Source organism: Emydura macquarii, unplaced genomic scaffold, assembly GCF_026122565.2.
Source record: "Emydura macquarii macquarii isolate MOO-44397 ecotype Brisbane River unplaced genomic scaffold, CSIRO-AGI_Emac_v2 contig_1876, whole genome shotgun sequence".
Taxonomy (NCBI): domain Eukaryota; kingdom Metazoa; phylum Chordata; order Testudines; family Chelidae; genus Emydura; species Emydura macquarii.
This window is the reverse complement of record NW_027132013.1, coordinates 3,607,341-3,630,101: the sequence shown is the minus strand read 5'-3', so window position 1 is coordinate 3,630,101 and position 22,761 is coordinate 3,607,341. Positions and strand designations below refer to the sequence as shown.

At 39.0% G+C, this 22,761-nt stretch overlaps 1 protein-coding gene across 9 annotated transcripts in view; it reads right to left on the bottom strand.

Moving 5' to 3' along the window:
- PPFIA1 (PTPRF interacting protein alpha 1) overlaps positions 1–14,195 on the bottom strand; it is a 78,416-nt gene extending 64,221 nt beyond the window's left edge. For 3 of the 9 annotated variants that reach the window (XM_067557515.1, XM_067557512.1, XM_067557511.1), the window contains exons 1-2: positions 12,610–13,958; positions 10,853–11,116 (exon numbers count right to left, since the gene is read on the bottom strand). In XM_067557515.1, the coding sequence (XP_067413616.1) occupies positions 10,853–11,116 (264 nt within the window). In that variant the 5' untranslated portion in view covers positions 12,610–13,958. Of the gene's footprint in view, positions 1–10,852; positions 11,117–12,609; positions 13,959–14,108 lie in introns of those variants that run through there. The other 6 variants (XM_067557514.1, XM_067557513.1, XM_067557516.1 and 3 more) reach the window with 4 other exon arrangements.
- Positions 14,196–22,761: the final 8,566 nt, after the last annotated feature.

Here is a 22,761-nt window from a genome sequence, read left to right as displayed (position 1 = left end):
GACTCCACCTGAGCAGGGAGGGCAATAGACTTTTGGGACAGAGGTTGGCACAACTGATTAAAAGAGCTTTAAACTAGGAACTTGAGGGAGACAGTTTAGAGATGCTCATGTAATCTCTACGCCTGATTCTAACATTGAGCGGGAGGTAAATCACATAAGAAAGGACACAATGGCAAAAGGAACAGTAGTGGGTAAGAGGATGGACATTAAGAGGAAAGATAGTGCCAACACTAATGAAGCTAATAGTCAGATAGGCGATACTGGTAATAGAATGACTGTACCCAATCAGGTGAGGAATGTGGGCGAAGTGTAGCAGAAACTACTAAGATGTTTGTATTCCAATGCAAGGAGTCTGGGTAACAAAATGGAGGAACTAGAACTATTGGTGTAGGAAGTGAAACCAGATATTATAGGGATAAGAGAAACATGGTGGAATAGTAGTAGTATTGAAGGGTATTTGCTGTTCAGGAAAGACAAAAATAAAGGTGAAGGCAGAGGAATAGCATTGTATATTAATGATGAGGTAGACTGCAAAGATATTAGAAGTGATAGAATGGATAAAACAGAGTGTTTGGTCAAAATCACTTTGGGGAAGAAAGCTCCTAGAGGTTCCCTTGGGTTAGTGCTTGGGACATGTGACAGACCCCCAGGATCTGATTTGGATATGTATAGAGATCTCCAATGTTTTTAATGAAATAAATACTACTGGGAATTGACTGAAGAACTTAAGCATCTGCATGTGGAGATGGCTTGGAATTAGTTTCTGCAACTTTGACTTAAAGTGTCTGAAGCTGCATCCCAAACAAAGGGAAATAATTCATAGGAAGGGCTGCAAACCTAGTGGATGAGCAAGCATCTCAAACAGGTGACTAAGAGAAAGCTGGGATGGATCAACAAGGAAAGCTCTCTCTTGGAGGTCAGAAAGTATAGCGATAAAGTGAGAACTGCCTGAAGCCAAGCAGAGTAGGACATTACAAAGGAAATGAAAATGAACAGTAAAAGGTTCTCTAGTCCAATAAAGAAAAAGAAAATAAGGAAAGGAAAAGTGGGACAGCTAAGCATTGAGGATGGGGTGGAGATTAAAGACAATCTAGGCATGGTCCAACATCTAAACAAATACTTTGCCTCTGTTTTTAATAAGAGTAAGGAAGAATTTATGGGTAGTGGCAGGCTGGCTAATGGGAATGAGGATGGAAATAGAAATTATCACAACTGAGGTGGAAGTCAAACTCAAACAGCTTAATGGGACTAAACTGCGGGACCTGGATGATCTCATCTAAGAATATTAAAGGAACTGGTACATGAAATTGCAAGCCCAATAGCAAGGATTTTTAATTAATCTGTAAACTCAGGGGTCATACCCTATCACTGGAGAATTGCTAAATATAGTTTTTAAGAAAGGGGAAAAAAAGAAATCCAGGAAACTACAGGCCTGTTATTTTGACGTCAATTGTATGCAAGGTCACGGAACAAATTTTGAAAGAGAAAGCAGCTAAAGGACATATAAGTAAATGGTAATTGGGATAAAATACAACATGATTTTACAAAGGGTAGATCGTGCTAGACCAACTTGATCTCCTTGCCCACCTCACCAAAGACAAATATACTCTATCTTCTAATGGAATGTTTTTCTTAAATAAAATCTGCATTGATTCAAAAATGTCCTTTCTGTGCAATATGCTTTGGGATGTTTTTAAGTGAAATGTACAGATAAAGTGAATTATTGTTAATTTCACAGTTACAACAGTTTACCTATTACATTTTACATTCTGTACAGAACTAGAAAGACATGTCTCTGTGACACTGGCAGATTTGGTGCCAGTTCATGCCAAAGGCTCAGGGCCTCATTGGACACTGACAAATGGATAGCTGAAAACCAGTCTGGTTTACCTGTCCATTAGTATGGTTAAAATGGATATTATTGTTATAAGAATGTGTTTAATATTCAGATTTTGTGGAATGCTTATAGGATGCTGCATGTATTAAACCGACTTATAACATCTGTATCCCATGAGATAAAGTTATAGGTAGTGAGTGTTTGTATTGTAAACCTTTAACTGTATAAGTCACAAAACAGGAGAAGCAGCATTAATTAAGATAAAGTGCTCATCCTGTACACAAGATGACCCGCTGAAGGCAAATGACGCATTGTGTAGCATCAAAGTACAGAGACCTTGTGGACTTCATTCCCCACTCCCTCCAGGAAGGGGAGGCATACACATGAACTCATCCCATCAGCTTAGATTCTGGGGCGAAGGGGATAAAAATCCATGACAAGGAGAAACTAGAATCTTCATGCTGTCTGGACTGTTACAGGCAAAGATTCCCACATATAAGCAAGAGATCCCCATGCTGCTTGGCATGGGTCAGCCTGAAAGGACATATAGAGCTGCTTATTTTAGAAGCGAGTATCTTTTTAAATCTAATATTATAACTCATTTGTATGTGTGTGTATTATGTTTCCTGTTTCAACTTTGTAAATAACTTATTTCTTTTCTTAGTAAATACATCTTTAGTTAGTTTATTACAGGATTGGCTACAAGTGTTGACTTTGGTTTGAGATCTGAGTGCAACTGACCTAGGTTAAGTGACTGGCCCTTTGCGACAGAGTAATCTGAATATTATTGATTTTGGGTGTAAAATGATGATCTATCACATAGTCCAGCTTGTCTGGGTGGCAAGATAGACTGGAATGCCTGAGGAGACAGTCTGTGACTCCATGGTAAGGCTGTTCTAGTGCTTTAGGAGTTCACACTTGTTACTGGTTTGAAGAAATCTAATTATCAAACATACAACCAGTTTGGGGTTTCTGCCCTGTTTTTTGAGTCTGCCCTGGGGCTGGCACTCATGGTTGTGAGAGTCAATCTGTTTTGAGAAGATAAATAATATGGAAAATAATGTTTGTATCATCCATGTCTGTTGTAATTGCTTTGAGATCCTCTCATGAAAACTCCTACAAGTTCAAGGTATTATGACTATAAATATGCACAAATCTGAATACATATCAAACAACTGTAAACAAATGGAAAATTAAGAACAGGACTTATTTGTTCACAGCTATTCATGTGTATGTAAGCCACAAGTATGTGAAAAAATGTGTAAAATGTAACTGCAACTAGTGTTAGAAAGCTATATTTAAATATAAGAATTATCTTCTGATCAAGATTTCTGTTGCTTATCCTTGAAAGAAACATTCTGAATTGATGTTTACAGAAACACATGGGCCAGAATGTGAAATCACGGTGGTTGGCAGAAAGGAATAAGTAACAACTTCCTAAAAAAATTTTATATTGTACTATACATATTCTATATATTTATATTAAAGAGAGAATGAGAGTGCCCGCGCGCGCGCATGCACGCACACACACCACTCAAGGCACAAACTATAAAGATCCCAAAGAAGGAATCAATCGGAAAACTATGAATTGTGAATAATGTACAACAGAACCAATTTTTACTCTCTCAGTTTCACTGAGAGAGGTATATAGGCAAATAAGACATTAGTGAGAATACATCTTTAGGACAAGTTGTTTTGCCCAAAATATTAATTCTTAATGGACCTAAAAAAATGAGAAGTGAAATCAGATTGTACATTCCTTTTAACACACAAACACAGTAATCACAGTATTTCCTGTGTCAAACTCATAAAGAACCTAAGAGGATACACCAGTGTATTCATTGCAGTATACAGGGTGCAGTCTATAATTTGTTATATCATAATAACTAGATTGCTTCAGTGAAGGTTGCAAACCTGGTTTTACTAATGAAACCTATTTTCTCACACACTAAACTTGTCTTCAAAGTTTACCTTTTTTTAATGAAATGGGTCATCTCCGCTGATTTTTTTTAAATTCTTTGTGTAGCCATGATAACTTGCCTTTGCACCATAATGGTTGGTGCTTAAGCATTTAAATATATAATTACACATGGGTATGGGTCAAATGAATCTTTTTTTAATGCACAGATTAATAGTTTGCTTGGTTCATTTATGCAACAAATTCCCCTTTCATCTTGTTCGTTGACATGGTTCAATCATTCTGAACATCTTTGTCACAGACAATGCTGCAAATGTAGCAAAAATTAGAAGAAATCAAGACGAAGATAACAAAGGGAATATGAAACTTATATAGGTACACCACTCATTTGATACAGCTTTTAGACCAAGACTTAAGTACAACTCCAGGAACATAGGAAAATGTTGCTGAAACTGCAAAATACTTCCATAACAACCACTTAGATGCATCTTCACTTCAGCTTCCTCAAGCATGGGATGCTGTTCTGAGGAGGATTGCTGAGCAGAGATGGACTCCACCTATCAAGGAAGAAGAAGAGTATCTTTGGATACAAACTGGCTAACCTAGTGAGACAGGATCTAAGCTAGATTCAATGGAGACAAGACACAAAAGCACACAGCTAAGTCCAGAATACAGAGACCTGGGTTTGGTGGGAGGAAACATGGGCAATCATAGCAGAGACAACAGAGACACAAGAGGGAATACAGAGGGGAAATCTAATGAACATCTTAGATGTCTGTATAGTAATGCAAGAAGTATGGGAAATGAACAGGAAGAACTAGAAACTAGTGACTAATCACAATGATGACATAACTGGCATCAGAGAGATAGTGGCAGAATAATTCATATGACTGGAACACTAGTATAGAAAGATACAGCTTGTTCAGGAAGGATAGGCATAGAAAAAAATGGAGGAGGAGGTGTTGCCTTCTGTAATCAAAGATGTTCACACTTGTACTGAGGTCAAGATAGCAGTGGGAAGCAGACTTGTTGAAAATCTCTGGGCAAATATAAATGGGTTTAAAAAAACAACAACAAATAACCAAGGGTGATGTCAATGGACTTCAAGAAGGCAGACTTTAGCAAACAGAGAATTGGTAGTAAAGAGCTCAGGGGCATGAAAAATCCACTCCACTAAGCAACATAGTTAAATTGACATGTCCTCATGTAGACAGCATTAGACTGATGGAAGAATTCATCCGTTGACCTAGCTACTTTCTCTCAGGGAGGTGGATTACCTATGCTGACAGGAGAACCCTCCCACCTGCATAGGTAGTGCCCACATAGAAGTGCTGCAGGGGATTGTACTAGAAGACATATCGAGATCCCTTCCAGTCCTACATTTCTATTATTCTGTGATTCAGTGAAGGGAGCAAGAGGATCCAAGCTAATTATCCCCCAAGATGAATGATGGAATTCAGTGGCTGACTGTTTTGAACTACATATTAACAAATGACTTATTCTGATAATTTGTGAAGAATATAATGACAAAATGACAAAATAGCTGGAACTAACACAGTCAGTTTAATTCACAGACTACAGTTAATCCCCCCGGTCCTTTAATACATCATTTATTGTAAATATGAAACATGCTTATATATGAAACAAGTTTATGTATCCAAAACATTTAAGGTGGCTTGGTTTAATAAAAACAAATTTTGTATGCTGTTCTATGTGTTTAATTAAATTCCAATTACCATCGTAATACAGGTTCACACAAATCATGAGCAAAAAGTAAATTATCTAGTAAAAAGGCAATATTAGTCACCACTTTCTAACATATTAGAAACATACAATTAAGAATCTGAAAATATTAAGCTATATAATTGCTTAAATAAATGTACATATTTATAGTGTACCCTCCAAGATATGAAAGGGATGTACCAAATCCAGGGTAATGGGTTTATTCAAATCAACATGTTTTAATAAGAATGCACCTTTCTTTAGAAAACTGGAGTACCAATGGAAAAGTTGATTAAAATTGATTATTTTAAATTGCAGCTTTCCACTTGGTGATTTAAATGACCTTGATTTAAAAATCAGTCCACTCCAACATATCCAGGATGTGGAACAGCAAAATAATATTTCTGAAAGAACATTAATATTTGCATTTCCTGATAACTTATAAAGGTTTTGCAGCTTTGTTGCATTTAGGAAGCTTTTGTTTATAAAAAAAATACACCAAAGTCAGTGGAGTCCCACACACCCCAAAAAGTAATTTTCTGATTAAAACTGCAGCGTTACACAGGTGTACTCTCTGTAAACTTAGTTAAAATCAAAATTTTCACTTTATTGGCTTTTACCAGATAAAAAATGCAGGGTGGATTGATTTAAATCACCAATTTTAATAAGGATTTAAATCAGCAAGAATGAAACATTGTTTTAAATCATTGATTTTAACTGTGTTTTGCATTTGTACTTTTTAGTTACTTTCCTAAAGAAACATTGATTCTCACTGGTTGGTAACAATTAAAACATGTTGATTTGTATCTACATACAGCCTTTGCACTAAATTTGCTGCTTTTTGCTAATCAAGAGGTTACACCGCATCTATTAAGCAATTATATACCTTAACTTAAAATGTATTCAGATTCTTAATTTTTACTTTTTTTCCTGTAATGTTAGACGATAGTGAATAATGAATTCTTTACTAGATTAATTTTTTACTTGCAATTTGTATCAGGCTCAATATATATGCAAATTCAAGTCCATTTAAAAATAATACAAATTAAAATGCTGTTTTTGTGTAAGTAAAACTACCTTAAAATGTGTTAGATACATAAGAAGAAAATACTTGAAAAAAGTTTATCACAACGTGTTTTGCATTTAAAACTAACATTTATTAAACAAAATAAATATTTAGTAGTTAGTGAATTGAACTGGTTGTTTCTGGTCACCATATCTTTCAAGATTTTAAAACTAGAGGCTATCATCCCCTCGCACTCTGTTTTTATCCATACATTAGAAGATGGAAAAAGAAGGAAAGCTTGTTTCTCAACTTTGAATGAACCATCATTGAACTGAACTAGCTGAATGAACTGAAAAAGAAAATATTCTCTGTACCTGCGGAAGAGGCTACTGCTGTCAAAAGCTGGTTTAGCACTTCCACAAACTCTGATTTCCCATGCTCAGCCCATGACTTCCACCAGTTCAGTAGCCTCTCTTTAAAACTTGGCAGAAAACATGTGCTACTTAATATTATATTTTGTATTTAATGTAAATGTTTAATGGATTATAATAAGTGTAGGCCTTACTTATCATAGGCTGCCAATTTCAAGTTTAATTTTAAATGGTTTTATCTTTTTTAAATAAAACTAATTTAATTTTTTTTTTTTAAATCTAATTTTTTTAAAAATAAACTGATTTTTATCCAACTTGTAAAAAAGCCCGACAGGACAAAGTACAGACAATAAATCTGTTCAATAAAACCTTCCAAATGCCTGCAAAATTTTAGCCAAAACAAAACACCACAACACACTGCTGAAAATACCTACATCAATCGTCTAAAATGCTGCTAGCTATATTACAAACACAATTAAAAAAATATATATATCACATGAACAAACATAATAAAATTTCTAAAGACTGAATCCCATGATATGACTAAAACATTTCTCTCTCCTAAAAAAATATCAGAGCTGTGGAAGCCAAGTCAGATTGGTGAGATCTTAAGGCTACTAAAATTGCAAAAATTCACATTTTTGTATGAATTTACTTTTATACTGAAAATCAAGTATATGTGTTTAATGGTAAAACATTTAAACTTAAGTAGATGACCATTCCCAGCACAACATTACATTAAAAGTGAAGTGAGCTAATTCAGAATGGAGTAAAATAATTAAATCCCTCCTCTTCAAGTCAGGAATTGTCTTTGGGCGTCTTGCACAGCCACAGGCCCAGTGGGAGTACGTAAATACTAATTCAGTACAGGTATTGAACACTCTGTATGACTTATCTGTTAAGGCACTAGCATCTCTTCATTCAAATCCCTCCTGAAGACACAGTTGTTCCATGATATTTACAAGTAATGATCACTAATTAGATAAACTGAGGAGAAATTGGACATATGAAGTGCATTTATAAAAATGCAAAAAAAATATGCATTAAAAGACTTTATGCATACTTTGATTATAGCCCTCTCCTCCCAACACACTTAACATGCTACCTCTTACATCTCAGACTGCAGGCTACCTTCCTTGCATAATGGGGCCCTTATCCCAACAGGAACCTCTACATAACACCTCAGATGAAATAATAAATAAAGAGGAAGATTCATGCACCTTTCAAGGCTCCATTTAAAACTAAGTCTCTTCTAAAAGTCTCTTACTAGATTAACTAAACATTTGGATCACTATCTCCAAAATTTCCAACCTACAAACCACCTAACATATTACTTGAAAAACAAAACCTGAGGACAATTTCAGATTATTTTTTAAAATGTATCTGTATTTGAGGATTTAAATTATCAGGATAACACTGAAATTAATTCACAAACATAAAATACTCAACCTTTATGAATCAAATTTAACTAAAACGTCTGTTTAAATAAGAGTGATAAATCAGTTTGAAATGTAATAAGGGCACAATCCAGTCAGTGATACGCTATCAATGAACATCTGCTCATCTATTGGTTACAGATGGATTTCTCTTTTTAATGGGACAGAAACGATAAAGTAAACCCTTTAGGATTTGCACACACACATTTATTTAAATGAGGGTAGTTAACAGTCAAACCAGAGACTAAGGTAACACATAGATGCCCTGAACATTCTCCTGCAGACCCTGGAATAGCTCAAATGTCTACTCAGAGATCCCAGAATGTAGTTCTGAAACAGCTCATCTGCCCCATGGGCTCTCTGACACATGGTCCTGCACAGCTACATTCCATCACCCTTTCTGCTCTATGTGGAAAGCTGGGAACCATTAGGAGAATTAGTGAGGAATTATGAACAGTAGCAATTCAACATTCAGACAGTATTCTGATTCCCACATCTCATTCAACCCAAATCAATGGAGCTGTAAACAAATCTACCCAGTGCCTAAGAGACTGGGACTTGAATGAGGTTCAACTGATTGCCACAAGGCAGACAAAACTGAGAACACCTGTGGTTTACGGAAGCAATTGGAAGAATCAGCAATTTATTTTCACCACCTTTACCTTAATTGGGGGAGTTTGCCTGTTTTGAAAAAGCACATATTTGCACGAGGAAGTCTTATTAGATTCCTATTGCTTCTCAATACCTAGCTCACAGCTGTGTCCAAGAGCTTTTGTTTTTAAATTTGTATCTGGTCATAGGTCTCCTATCAAATACAGACCTTGCTACAGTAACAGGTATTGCCTAGGCAACCTCAAGACTGGATTGTTTTAATAAACTCTACATGGGGCTATATACCCAAAGATCCTTTGAAAACTTCAGCTGTAAATTATGGTCTTTAATATTTAATCTCAAGACATTTTGGTTTTGGAATGTAAGAATTTCATCTGACATATCTGCTCATGTTCTCCCAATGAATGTGATTAAACCAAAAACGGATTATTTACATTCACTATATGGTTTGAGAAAGATGTTTATATGGATATTTACCTGTATATTTTTTACTACCATAACTGCACCTGAACTCTCACTTTAATATAATTTGCCCATTCACAATGAATATTTATATCTCCAAAAGTGCTAAAATGTATACATGAAAAATTGGTACAGCAAAGATTTTGGATCAAGCTCTTAATTCAAATAAAATACTACCTACAGTTACCATAATAAAACTTAAAACCAAATCAAAACCATAAGCAGCTTTTCTCCTCATTCAGACTCTGCATTCCACTGGAAGCTCAGAGACACACATGCACAATGCAGTTCTTATTCCTGACTTATGTAAACTTCATTTTTTGGAATATACAAATTCTGAACAAGACTACCATGAATACAGAAGAAACAATTCCATGCCATAGAACATTGTTTTTATACCAGGTAAGATGGAAAGTCAAAAAATAGATATGTTAGCATACTTTTTAATAATAGAGATATTTCTGGATAATCAGCTGTTTCTATGCTGCTTAGTAGAAGGTAGATTCTAAGCTTTTCTGAAATTCAGGCAGTCAGTCACAAGTTGGACACTCAACATTTGGTCATTTGTGAAAGTTCTGGTCTCAATTTATTGTTTTATCATACTGCTGTAATATTACTACATTAGCATACATAATATGACTATATATCAGTATCTATATCTTATTACAGGGTGAGTGCCAGTGTAATGTGCTATATCATAATGACCATATTTGTAATAGGAGGGAGGGTAGCTTATCTGGAAAGAGAAAAAACTACTGTATTAGAGTGTACAAACAATCATTCAAACTGTTCAAGAAGACAGATCTATGTGGAATAAACGTGCTACATACTAGCATGAGAACATCATCAATAAACTCACAAGTAATGAGAAAACAGGCATGCTGGGAAAAGTGCAAAGTCATGGAGGAAAGCTATGCACTGGTTATTGTAGGACTGCAGCTAAAGCAAAGCAGCAGTCTTCCAAATAAATGGGTCTTTGCAGTTCTTTTACAAAAAATCAAAAGTACTAGGTACAAGTTACTGTTATTTGACGGCAAGTCTTTTTTTTTTTTTTGGAGGGGTGAGGAGAGGGTACCAATCTTGACTATATTCAGTTTAACTAGAACTGGAAAAAAAGCAGGAAGGTGTGTAAATACAGCTTATCAGTACCTGACCACACATTCCAATGCCTATATATCACAACATATGATATGTAATATTACACAGTGTATTTTCATATTCTTTGGTATCTTGCCTCCTACACAGGCCAACAGCTATAACACACTATCAGACTCAACATTTCAAAGTTTTTTCAGATGTATTTTAAAAAAATGTGTGCTACATATTTTCTAGGTCTTAAATAAAAGCCACCAGAAAAGTCTATTTTCCTTCCAATAAACAGACTATATGTGCTCTCTGGAACATTTTATTTCATTCACATATATTGTCAAATAAAATAAATAAATACTAAGATTATTACAAGATATCTGCCATTCAAAGCATCCATACCTGTGGAAGTGCAGTATTGAGCTGTCTCTGCAAGGAATCTCTTTCATGACTGACTTCATGTAGCTTGCCCTGGGTCAATACTAGTGTTTCTTGAGTCTCTCTTAGTGTGTCCAGAAGTCGATCCCTTTCCTCCAACATGGATACCATTAACTGCTCAAAATGGGAATCAGCATCCGACTGTAAAGGGGAGCCTGAACCATGGCCTCCATTTCCCCCTGAGGGAATCTCTGCCTCGCTGATGGTTGGCATCACCTCACACATCATCTTGAAACCAAAAAACAAAGTAAAGTTATTAGTAGTAACCAATAAAGTACAAAGAGTACAAGTCCAAACAATGTCTGTAAAGCTATACACACAAAGACCTTGCCTACAATAGGAATATTAGAACCCATAATACACCATCAATTTAGCCTCACCAGTGACACCAACACTGTAGGCTGACATAACTTTGGTGTTTTACTATGTCATGTAATACTACAGAGATACAGTGTACAGTGAGCCAATTTAATGAAGGCTCAGTTTTGACAAATATTGGTGCCACTTCCTCCTAAAGGCCTGGTGATTTTCTTGAAAAGTTGTATTTCTATAGTACTACTTGTGACCTCATTTTCTTGAAGATTTACGCTTTAAAAAAAACCTGTTGCTACTACCTTAAAAAAGTATTGAAACCACACATAGCCAGCAAAAATGACAGTTAAACCAATCCATTATCTAGTGCATTGCACAGTTATTTGGAAAAAGCAAAAGATGATTCCCCCAAAACTCCTGAAACTACTCTGACATCAAGAAAGGCAGCTGGATTAATTCATGACAGAGAACCAGTACTTTGAGCTTGTTATACTGGCCACACAATCTCTACTGTACCAGTTTGCTGCAAGAAAATGGCCAGTAGCACATTTTGTATCTGGATGCAGCTACTGAAAAATCAGACAAATTAGCCCAGAGAAAATGAAAACCAAGAGTAAGGATGTGAAAGGACATTAAATCTCTCAGGTAACAGTACTAAAATAAACAAAACCAACAAGGCTTCAATATGTGCCTGTACTACATTATAGGCTGTCACTGTAGCTATCAATAGTAAAAGATGCTTGTAAAGAAAAACAGACTGAGGCACAGTCCGTAAGTATAATAAAAATATAACAGTACATTTGTGCCATCATGCTTAATGAAGGGTGAAAAAGTAATAAAGCCTTACAACAAGAGCTCCAACTTGGAGATCATCTATTTAAGTAGACCCCCCCCCGCCCCCCGAGCCCTTTTTGAATGCTGAGCCATCATAATGTCAAAACAGAACTTGGAGAAACTTCTGTTCCTCAAATTTAAAAAGCAGTGGAAACAAGAAAGTAGTTATTCAGCATTAGCATGATCACTAAGACCTTCAGGAATTCTTGGGACAGAGTGTGCCTTAACTGAATCCATTTGCAAACACAGACAGAGAAGCAATCAATTTTCCTACAGGGTTGAAAAAGTATGTTGTCGCACACCCACTGCTTTCAACTACTACTATATAATGAAAACAGACTTTATACTTCATCTGAATATTTAAAGCAGTAAAAGTTTATTCAGCAGATTTGGAGACACACACACACACACACCCACCCACCCACCCACCACATTTCTGAATTAATCTGAAGGTATCTCCCTCTTGGGAAGAAAGATTTTACAATGCATTTGAGAGATATTGTCTCTTCTTTATTTAAAAAAAAGTCATTTTGAACCACCAGAGGCTCTTATTTTAACACCACTAATTTATTTACCTTGTTCGATGAAATAAAATGGCTTGAAAATAGCCCCCAAATTTCCAGAAACACCAAATTTCCTGTTCTTCTAGCAGCTTTGTGTGATCCCAAACACCTTTCAGAGTAGAGTAGCCATTCACGTTGGGTACATTGTCCATTTACTAAACAACGCCACGCTCAAAAGGATAAAATAAACCTGCTCAGAAAAGAATAGGTCCAGTAGGAGCAGCAATGGTTTCAGCCAGTCAGTCAAATCCCCAAGGCAGAAGAATGGGTGGAAAGAAACCAGTTTCAGCTTCCCTTCTCTCCACTGATGGCCCACAGTTCCTGCAACAGCCGGGATGAGGGAAGCATGTGCAAAGGCAAAGCCTCTTCTATCCCGCTGGTGCAACAAGCGTCAACAGTGCCTGGTTCAGAAATCCCTCTAAGGTCACAACCGCATTATTCAAAAAGAGTACGAATAGAAAGAAAAAGGAGGATGGCTTTTCTTGCGAGGTATTTGGAAAAGCCTTCTCTCTTTTTCCCTATGTTAGTAACGGTAGGATTCTTTCCTTCCCTCAGTTTCCTGGGTCTTCTCTCACACATTTATAATCCCAGTGGTGGGGGCTGCTGGAGGCTGTTCTGAAAGTCAGGCGGGGCTGTCGGAGTATTTTTACTCTGGGTTATTGTTCCCTCCAGTTGCACTCACCCTCGCACACCCGTCCCTCTTCGGAAGAGGCTCCGGCGCAGAGATGTCCAGATCCAGCGCTCTCTAAAACTAAACAGGGTATCTATCCCAGGGACGAGGAGGGAAAAAAAACACAGGTGGGGGAAAGCCGGTCCCGGGACCTAGAGGCGAAACGGGGGAGGGATCGATGGTTTGGAGCCAAGGTCCCCGCAGCGCTGGGAGGCGGGAGGGTCTTCGCCTCTCTCCAGAGGCCCCAACCCCTCCGGGGACCCGAGTTGCGAGGGTGGACCTGTGAGCGGAGAGGTGGCTTTTCCCCTGCTGTAGGCCCCAGGGGAGCGCCGGGCTGGGGAAGTCTCGGCTCCCAGGAGCCTTAGCGGGGAATGGGGAACTTGGGGGCTTCCCGGGTGCCGGAGGTGGAAGCTGGACTTGCAGAGGCGGCCCGTCCGCCGGGTCTCTGAGGCACGGTTTGCGCCGGCTGTCTGAGGAGCCCGGATCTCTCCTGGCCCGGCCCGGCCCGGCTCCGCCCGCCACCTCCACGGTGGCCGGTCCGGGACTGGCCGAGGCCGGGTAGGTGCCGCTCCGTGTCCCCCCCCCCCGCCGGCGGCGACCTGGGCCCAGCGATCTCCCTGGGGGCGGCGGCTGGGGTGGGCCGGCTCCCCTCAGAGCGGCCGGGCCCCAAACCCGCCGCTACTAGTAGCGCCGCCGCCGCGCGTCCCTGCCCCCCACCCCGGCCTCAGCCGCCGCCGCCGCCGCTCGGCTCTTCCCGGCGCTCTCCGCGGCCCCTGCCGAAATCAGTGCGGGCCCCAGAATGCACCGCGCCAGGGCCCAGGGAGCCGCTGCCCCCTCCCACCTCTCCTCTCCTGTCGTGTCCTGTCCACGCTGCGGCGAGCCCGGCTGCTGCTCGCGACTCTCCTCGCCCGCCGCCGCCGCCTCCTCCCACCAGCGCGCGCGGGGGCCGGCGTCCGCCAACGCTCAGCCTATGACGTGCCGCTGCTGCGCTGCGCCATTGGGAGACGGGCTCGTCCCGGAGAGCCAGTGGCAGGGCAGGGGGCGGCTCAGGGAGGGGGGCGCGGGCAGGAGCGGAGCGGAGCGGAGCAGACCGTCATCATCCCTACGGGAGGGGCCGGGCCGGGCCGGGAGCTTGAACTACACGCGGCTGATGTGGTGGTTGTGCGTGTGGCGGCGTCTCCCGTTAATGCAACACCGCGACAAACGCTCATTACCAGCCACCGAGGGCTCCAGCTATGCTGGGCATTGCAGCCCCTGCTGGGAGCCTGCTGTCAACCAAACTGCTCACCTGTGGGCATAGGCAGGGCCAATCCAAGGCTGTAAACCCCACCAGCCCCCTCTCCGCTGCTCTCTTGTGCTCCACACGCTGAGCTTTCATTTACAATAATGATAAGAAGAAGGGCCTGTCCTCCACTTAAACGCTTTACCAGCATAACTAGAGCAGTTAAGGGGGTGACTTCTAATCAATACAGTTATATCCATAAAATCCCTAGGGTGGATGCATTTATACCTTGGAGTATAAAGGTGACTTATGGCAGTATAGTTATTCCCTTTCCCGGTTGGGAATAGCTATCCTGACATAAAGCGCCTTTATGCCAAAATAAGTGCATGCACCCTGGGGAGTGTACTGCTTTGACTATACCAAAAAAGTGGGACAACGCTCTGGTATAGACAAGCCCTAAGGCTCTAGCTGTTAGGGTTGTGAAGAAAACATCAAAAACATGAATGGAGTGTCTATGTGATTCTGCAGAGAGCCTGTAACAATAGTTCTGAGTGTTGTGAACTGCCCCATTCATATGACTGAGACTTGAAGAGTAGGTCTCCACAGCAACTAGACACGCCTGGCTGGCCCATGCCAGCTGACTCAGGCTTCCAGACTGTTTCATGGCTGTGTAGACTTCCTGGCTCTGGCTAGACTCCAGGATCTAGGATCCTGTGAGGTGGGATGGTCCCAGAGCTCAGGCTGCAGCCCGAGCCTAGAAATCTACACAGCAATGAAACAGCCCCACAGGCCGAGCTCCACGGGCCTGAGTTGGCTGGCACAGGTCAGCTGAGGGCATCTAGCTGCTGTGTAGACATACCCGAAGAAGAAGAGGCTAGCTCAGTGATGATAATTTAAATGTTAACAATGTTAACTGTTTTATTCCTCCTACCCTCCTTGGAGTCCAAGCATCCACAAGAAGTAATCCACAGATTACAAGGCCACTAGGGATCAATATGGTCATCTAGTCTGACCTGTACAACACAGGCCATAGAACTTCCCCAGAATAATTCCTAGAGCGTATCTTTTAGAAAAACATCTAATCTTGATTCAAAAATTGCCAATGATGGAGAATCTACCACAACCCTTGTTCCAGTGGTTAATTACCCTCACTGTTTAAAAAAAGTACACCTTATTTCCTGTCTAAATTTGTCTAGCTTCAGGTTCCTCCCATTGGATTCTGTTATATCTTTCTCTGCTAAACTGAAGGACACATTAAATATTTGTTCCCTGTGGACTGTCAACAAGTAACCCCTTAACCTTCTCTTAGTTAAGCTAAATAGATTGCTTGTTGAGTCTATAACTGTAAGGTGTGTTTTCTAATCCTTTAATCATTCTCATGGCTCTCCTCTGAACCCTCTCCAATTTATCAACATCCTTCTTGAATTGTGAATACTGAAACCAGACATAGCCTTCCATCAGTGGTCACGCTAGTGCCAAATACAAAGGTAAAATACCCTCTTTACTCCTATTCAAGATTCCTCTATTTACATATTCAAATATCCCAGGATTGCATTAGCCCTCTGTGCCACAGCATCACACTGGGAGGTCATGTTCAGCTGATCATCCGCCATGTCCTCAAAATCTTTTTTGGAGTCACTGCTTCCCATAGAGTCCCCCATCGTATAAGTATGGCCTACATTCTATGTTCTTAGATGTATATATTTACATTTAGTCATATTAAAACACATAATGTTTGCTTGCGCCCAGCTTACCAACTGATCCAGGTTGCTCTATATCAGTGACGTGTCCTCTTCATTATTTACCATTCTAACAATCTGTGTCATCAGCAAACATTCTCAGTTGTAATTTGATGTTTTTGTCCACATCATTGATAAAAATGTTAAACATCATAGGGCCAAGAACCGATCCCTGAGGGACATCTGCTCGATGATGATTTCCCATTTACAATCACATTTTGAAACCTATCAGTTAGCTAACTTTTAATATATTTAATATGTGGCATATTAATTTTATATCATTTTAATTTTTAATCAAAATATTTTGCAGTACCAAGTCAAACATCTTACAGAAGTCCAAACATAATCAACACTATTAACTTTATCTATCAACTTTGTAATGGCATAAAAAAATATCAAGTTAGTTTGACAGGATCTATTTTCCATAAACCCATCTTGATAAGTATTTATTATATTACCTTCTTTAATTCTTGAGGCCTATGTAAGCCACTCCATTATCTTGCCCAGGATCAATGTTGGACTGACATGCCTATGATTATCCAGGTCATCCTGTTTACCCTTTTTAAATATTGGCACAACACTGGCTTTCTTCCTGTCTACAGGAACTTCCCCAGTGTTCAAAGACTTACTGAACATCAGCATTAATGGTCCATCGAGCTGCTCAGCTAGCTCTTTTAAAACTGTTGGATGCCAGATATCCAGACCCACTGATTGAAACGTCTAACTTTAGTTGCTGCTGTTTAACATTCTCTTGAGATGCTAGTTGAAAGGAAAGAGCATTATCATGAGATATGACTACATCATCTGTTTTTTCCCCCCAAATAAGGAACAGAAATATCTACTCAATACTTCTGTCTTTTCTGCATTACTATTGATAATTTTACCTTTCCCTTCTAGTAATGGACATTGTTAGGATTCTTTTTGCTCCTAATATACTTTAAAAAACTCCTTCTTATTGTCCTTAACGCTGCAGGCTATAGATTTCTCCTTGTGTCCCTTTGCTTTTCTTATCAATTCCTAGCTTCTGATTTATATTCATTACTATTAATTTCCTCCTTCTTCTATTTGTTATTTTTAAAATTGTATTATTAAATGCAGCAACAAGGTTTCCCTACTCCACCTTGCTGCAACTGAGGAACCATGCTGCAACTGATTCTTTTTGTGTGGATGCATGCTACCTTCCCTGTTTAAAGAGCTGCAAAAGAGAATTAATTCTGCTTCTAGCAACATTAACTCCCTCTTCTAGCAGTCCATGGATGTTGGAAGGGAGCGTTTTATCTATATCGGCTTCCCCTCAATTCCAGCCTGCCCCAATTCTATCATTCTCCCTGTTCCACAGATCCCTGACTGCACAATCAGGTACACAGATACTTGCTGGTGCATAGGCTTCTGGAAAAGAAGTATGCAGAACTGGCTTCTTTCTCCTCTTCTGATATTTTTGGGTTGTATCTGCCTTTATTTATCCCATTTGCCCCTTTCACACATTGAGTAGAGGAAAGAATAGATGCCATGATGATTTTTGTATCAGCAGCAGTTGAGGTCTACTGTAGAAATACCCAAGGCCCTGACTTTGCAAGCAGACCTATGCACATTGAGCTCTACCCCTATGCTGAGCCACAGTGATAGAGCATTGCATGGATACAAAATTTGTATCCGCATCTGATCCACAATCTGCAAACATGGTCCACAAATATCCACATCTGCAGATGTCTGCAGATGTGGATAACTGCAGCTATAAAATCTATATCTAAAGATACCTATATCACAGATTTGCCGGGCTTTACACATTGAGCTAAGTTGGACTCCACATAGGCATAAGGGTTTGACCAGGTGCAGCAGATTTCAGGATCAGGACCAAAATTAGCAACCTTTACATCAAGTAATGTTATACTCTACACAATATCTATAAAGTATATTGGATATATAAAATTAATGTAAATCCTAGTTATTTTCATGTTTTTACAAAGAGTGTGTTTTACAGATTATTTAGTGTTCATAGTCACTCACTAGTTAGTCTAGTATACCAAGAAAAATACTTTTTTCCTTACCAAAAACTTAACCAGAGCGTATAGAATAGGCAGTGCATGGGGAGAAGAAAGGCTTGCCACCTTAGTTCCCTATAATCAAAGGAGTTTTACACCTCTCTTTGTACAAGATCAGCAAGCCGTCTTGGTACTTGGGTGTATCTCCGTGAATAATAAGAGTTTATTATACTTTTAGCCATGTCCTCATAGAGCCATTCTCTACGTCAGTGGAAACAAAGTCATCAACACAATGAACCCCACAAGTCAAATGTCTCTTTCAGCTGTTTCTCTACAAAACAATCATATAATCAAGTTCAAAGAAAAGGAGTTGGAAAATGGAAGAGGAAAAAATCCTTCTTTGCTTGATGACATGGTAAGTTAGAGCTCAGATTTTATCAAGCTCAGCAAAAGAGCAACTCCTACCACCCTCTTCCCAGCCTAGCTAGTTTTACACAATAAGATCATTGGGTTCAGCTGTACAATGAGGATAGACACCTGCTTCAGAATAAGAGTCATGGGGTAAGGTTTTAACCCAAACCCTGTCAGCTATGATGTAGGGTGTGCAGCCAGAAGCGGAACAAACAAAAGGGCTGTTCTTTCATGGCAGTATATAATGGTATCTATGCCTTAAATTCAAATGCTGCCCACATAGTGCACTGTGGTTCAATGTATTGATATTTTTCTTTTTGTTCCTCAAAGCTACCCTCTTACATAAAACGCCCATTAGAAAAATCAGATTGCGTGCATAGCTTTTTCCCTCTGAGTTGAGCTTAAAGTACCTTATTTACTCCTTGTCTTTATAGATGACTTTGACTTATCAGGAAAATGTGTTTTGTACACATTTCAAAGTCACTGCTTGCTGAATTGAATGGGTAGAGAGAATGGGTTTGTCTGTCTTTTTTTGCCAACAGCACTGATTATTCTTTTGTTAATAGATAGATGTGACTTAGAGTCTGTCCTTGCTATAGAAGATGCATCTTCTGGAGGTAGGTAGAAGAAAGAGATCACTCTCCAGGGAGGAGGAATAAGAGGGGAAGAAGCCAGAGGGTAACCTACAGACAAGAGGACAGAAGTAATTAATGGTAGTGTCCATTTATAAAGATAAGTGCATTCAAATGTATGTCAGCCCTTTGGCTATAGAAGTCAAGATTTCCAGAAACTAGGGTCTTATTCACTTTTCCTTTACATCAGCTCTGCACTGATGTAACTCCATTGACTTCTTTGGAGTTACTCCTGATATACATTAGTATAAATAAGGTCAAAATCAGGTCCATTCAATGCTAAAGAATAATTGCATTTTTGAGCTGGATACATGTTATATAAGCCAAAGGAAAAGATATATCAATATCATATATTTTATTTGATTTAGCTAGAACAAAAAAACCCTCCAGATTTCTTACTATGCACTAAAGATGTTCTTTTCCATTTTTTTCCAACAAAACTAAACAAAGAACTTTGTGGGTAAAGTTTTAAGGCACTGGATAACATGAGCTTATAGCATTTACTATATGAGGAATTATGCATGGCTAAAAATCCTCCAATGTTTTCAAAATGTAATCCCCATTCCTGCAATGAGAACTGCATAGGCAGCCCTAAGTGCAGCCCCACTGAACTCACAAGGGCCCTCTGCCTAGGGGTTTGTTTTTGTGACTCTCAGTTTAGGACTGGGGTCTTATTACTTACTCCTGTCTTAATTGTGTGATTTATAATTGAGAGGGACATCTCCAAAGGGGGAAGATTTTTAAAATAAATAATATTTAGATTTATCTCAAAGTAAGCATCCACCAAAATTCAGTAATATGCACTAAACTATCAGCAAGGAAATTAATTTTAACAAATGTTCATCAAATAGCTTTTGGAAATAACATGAATTTTAAATAACCAATTTAAAACAATTATAAATTCAGAGAGGTCAGATTGTACAGTGGAGATGAAGGAAGATCCATTTCTTATTTACTTTTTGTTACATGTATTTTTTTTGTTTAATGAAAATTTACATTTTGGAAGGGCCAGATGCATGCACAAGTCTGTGACAGCAACAGGGCCAGTGCAAGAGTATTACGTGCCGTAAGCAAACCTTCAGCCTTGAGCCCTTCTACCCCCAAATTTTTTTGAAAATGAACATTGTGTATTAGTATGAATAACAATTCTGTATTTATAATTACAGATATAATTACATGAAAAAGGAGAATATTATACTGATTGTACATTCTTATTGTTCTACACTCTTCACAGGATCTGTGCTAGAAGAAATGCACATTATAATGTGTAATATGGCTCACATTATGTAATACTGTGTGTTCCTGCAACAAAGTTGATCATTAGAACTTAGAATTTAACTTTCCGTGATTTCTGCAAATGCAGAAACAAGTTCTTTTGGGTCAATGTTTTGTGCAGTTTCATGTTCTATTGACAAGGTGGATAGTCCAACAAGTCTTTCTTGCGTCATTGAGGAACGAATGTATGTTTTGATCAACTTTAGCTTGGAAAAGATTCACTCACCACTGGTCTCAAAAACAGGAAGGGTCAAGAGGATGTGGAGAGCAATAAATGTATTGGGGACACTCATTTTATTTTTGCATACTGAGTTCAATACATATTGAGGTGATGCAAAATTTGGAACTCATCTTACAATGGCTCTCAATTCACTTCACAGTATCTTTGGAGTCCCCATGTTTTAAAGCAAGCAATGTTCCATAATTTGCTTTGATGTTCTATTCTGCAAACTGAACATCATAGAGGAAGCCAAACACAGAACTAATTTGATGCATCTGTGTGAATCTTTCTTCAACCAATTGTATTGCTGTGTCAAGGACTGCAAAATAAAAGTTCACTTTGAATTTTTCCTTGGAGCTCTGAATAGACTCATAGTCTGCTTCATATGTGAACTGCTTCCTCTTTCTCCTAATACGGACCGGATCTGGTTCAAAGGTATCTCCAAATCTTCAGCAAGTTCACGTGCATCTACCAGGGTTTTCTCAAACTTTTTGTCACTCCTACAGTCTGCAAGAAACTTCTTGGTTTCTCTCAGTTGATTAATGGCATCATGTATGTCAAATTCCTTCGCCTGAAGTTGCTTGCTAGTCATATTGATCTCAAAAAGGATGTCACACAACAAGAGAAACCACAAACTTGAAAACTAGAAATGCCTTTTGCAAGAGCTTGTGCATCTACTTGTGAGGTATTGCCAGATGATCTGTTAGGGTAGTGTCATCAGAGATTTCAATTAGTGTATCATAAATATCACCTAGCTGATAGAGAAGAGTTTTCAAAGCATTAATATCAGTAGCTCTAGACCTTTCATTCCCACTGCTGAAGCCTGTCTGTTTACTTATGTAATTTACAAATAGTTCATTCAGTTTTTTGATGCCCCCAAATTTTGCCACTCTAAGTGACCACTTAGTTTACCTAGTGGTTGCACCAGCCCTGGACACCAATAATAATTAAGAATAATAATTAAACAAGATGTGGCTAGAGTTAGTATTTCAGAAACAGCTCCAATAACGTGCCATAGTTCTTGAATAACTAACAAAATACTCAGATGTTTGTGAGACTTTGCAAAGTGTGTTAGTAGGAGAAGTAAATCAAAATGAACATGAAAAGAGACAGAAATAAACAGTTGTGTTATGAAGCCTACAACTGCTTATTGCTTTGGATTCAATCATTATTGCTGTTTTTTGATTTATTGATTTTAATTGGACTGAAGTTCAGCAGCTGTGTAAATATTTGCAGGATTGCGGCCCAAAGCAGTAGAATGAAGAGATATGCAATGATGTTCTCTTAGAGCTTGATCCAGCCTGCACTGAAGTCAATCAAAACTCGTATTGATGTCAATAGTGTAGGATGAGGCCCTTGCACTAATAAAATCCATTACTTAAAGAAAAAACAATAAAAATCCAAAAAATGGTATTACTATAGTGCCTTTGATCTCGAAGGATACCAAAGCACTTTACAGACTTGGCCTTAATCATAAAGTGAGCTCCGTGGAAGCAAAGCCTGCGCCCACTCAGTCTTCAAATCAATGAGGCCCCAAGCAGATGCAGAGGTTGGCCTGTGTGGAGCTTACTGCAGAATTGAGGCCCAAGTTTGTAGTGTTGTGAGATCCTTTGGGATGGAAGGAGCTGCTGAAATTTAAATTTTTATTATTTTAATACTCACACATGTAACTAACTTCATGTACATTAGTCACAATGAAATAAAAAAGGATCTGCATAAATGAACTGTTATGCCTGTGCAGAGTCCTGTTGACTTCAGGAGGATTCTGAGGAAATAAACGTCCGCCCACCTTGGATCCCTTTGGAGGATTTTGCAGGATCAGGCCACAAACTGACATTAAAAACTTCCACCACCACCAAAATGTATCCGTCTCTGAAATGCCGTAGACTATCCTTTTCTCTGATCTTTGTCCTTTATAGTGAGTTTAGGTATTACTTGTAACAATAATAGGTAAACAATTTTCAGAGAGGCTACCCTGTTGCTGTCGTACTCTAATTTTAAACTGGGCTATTC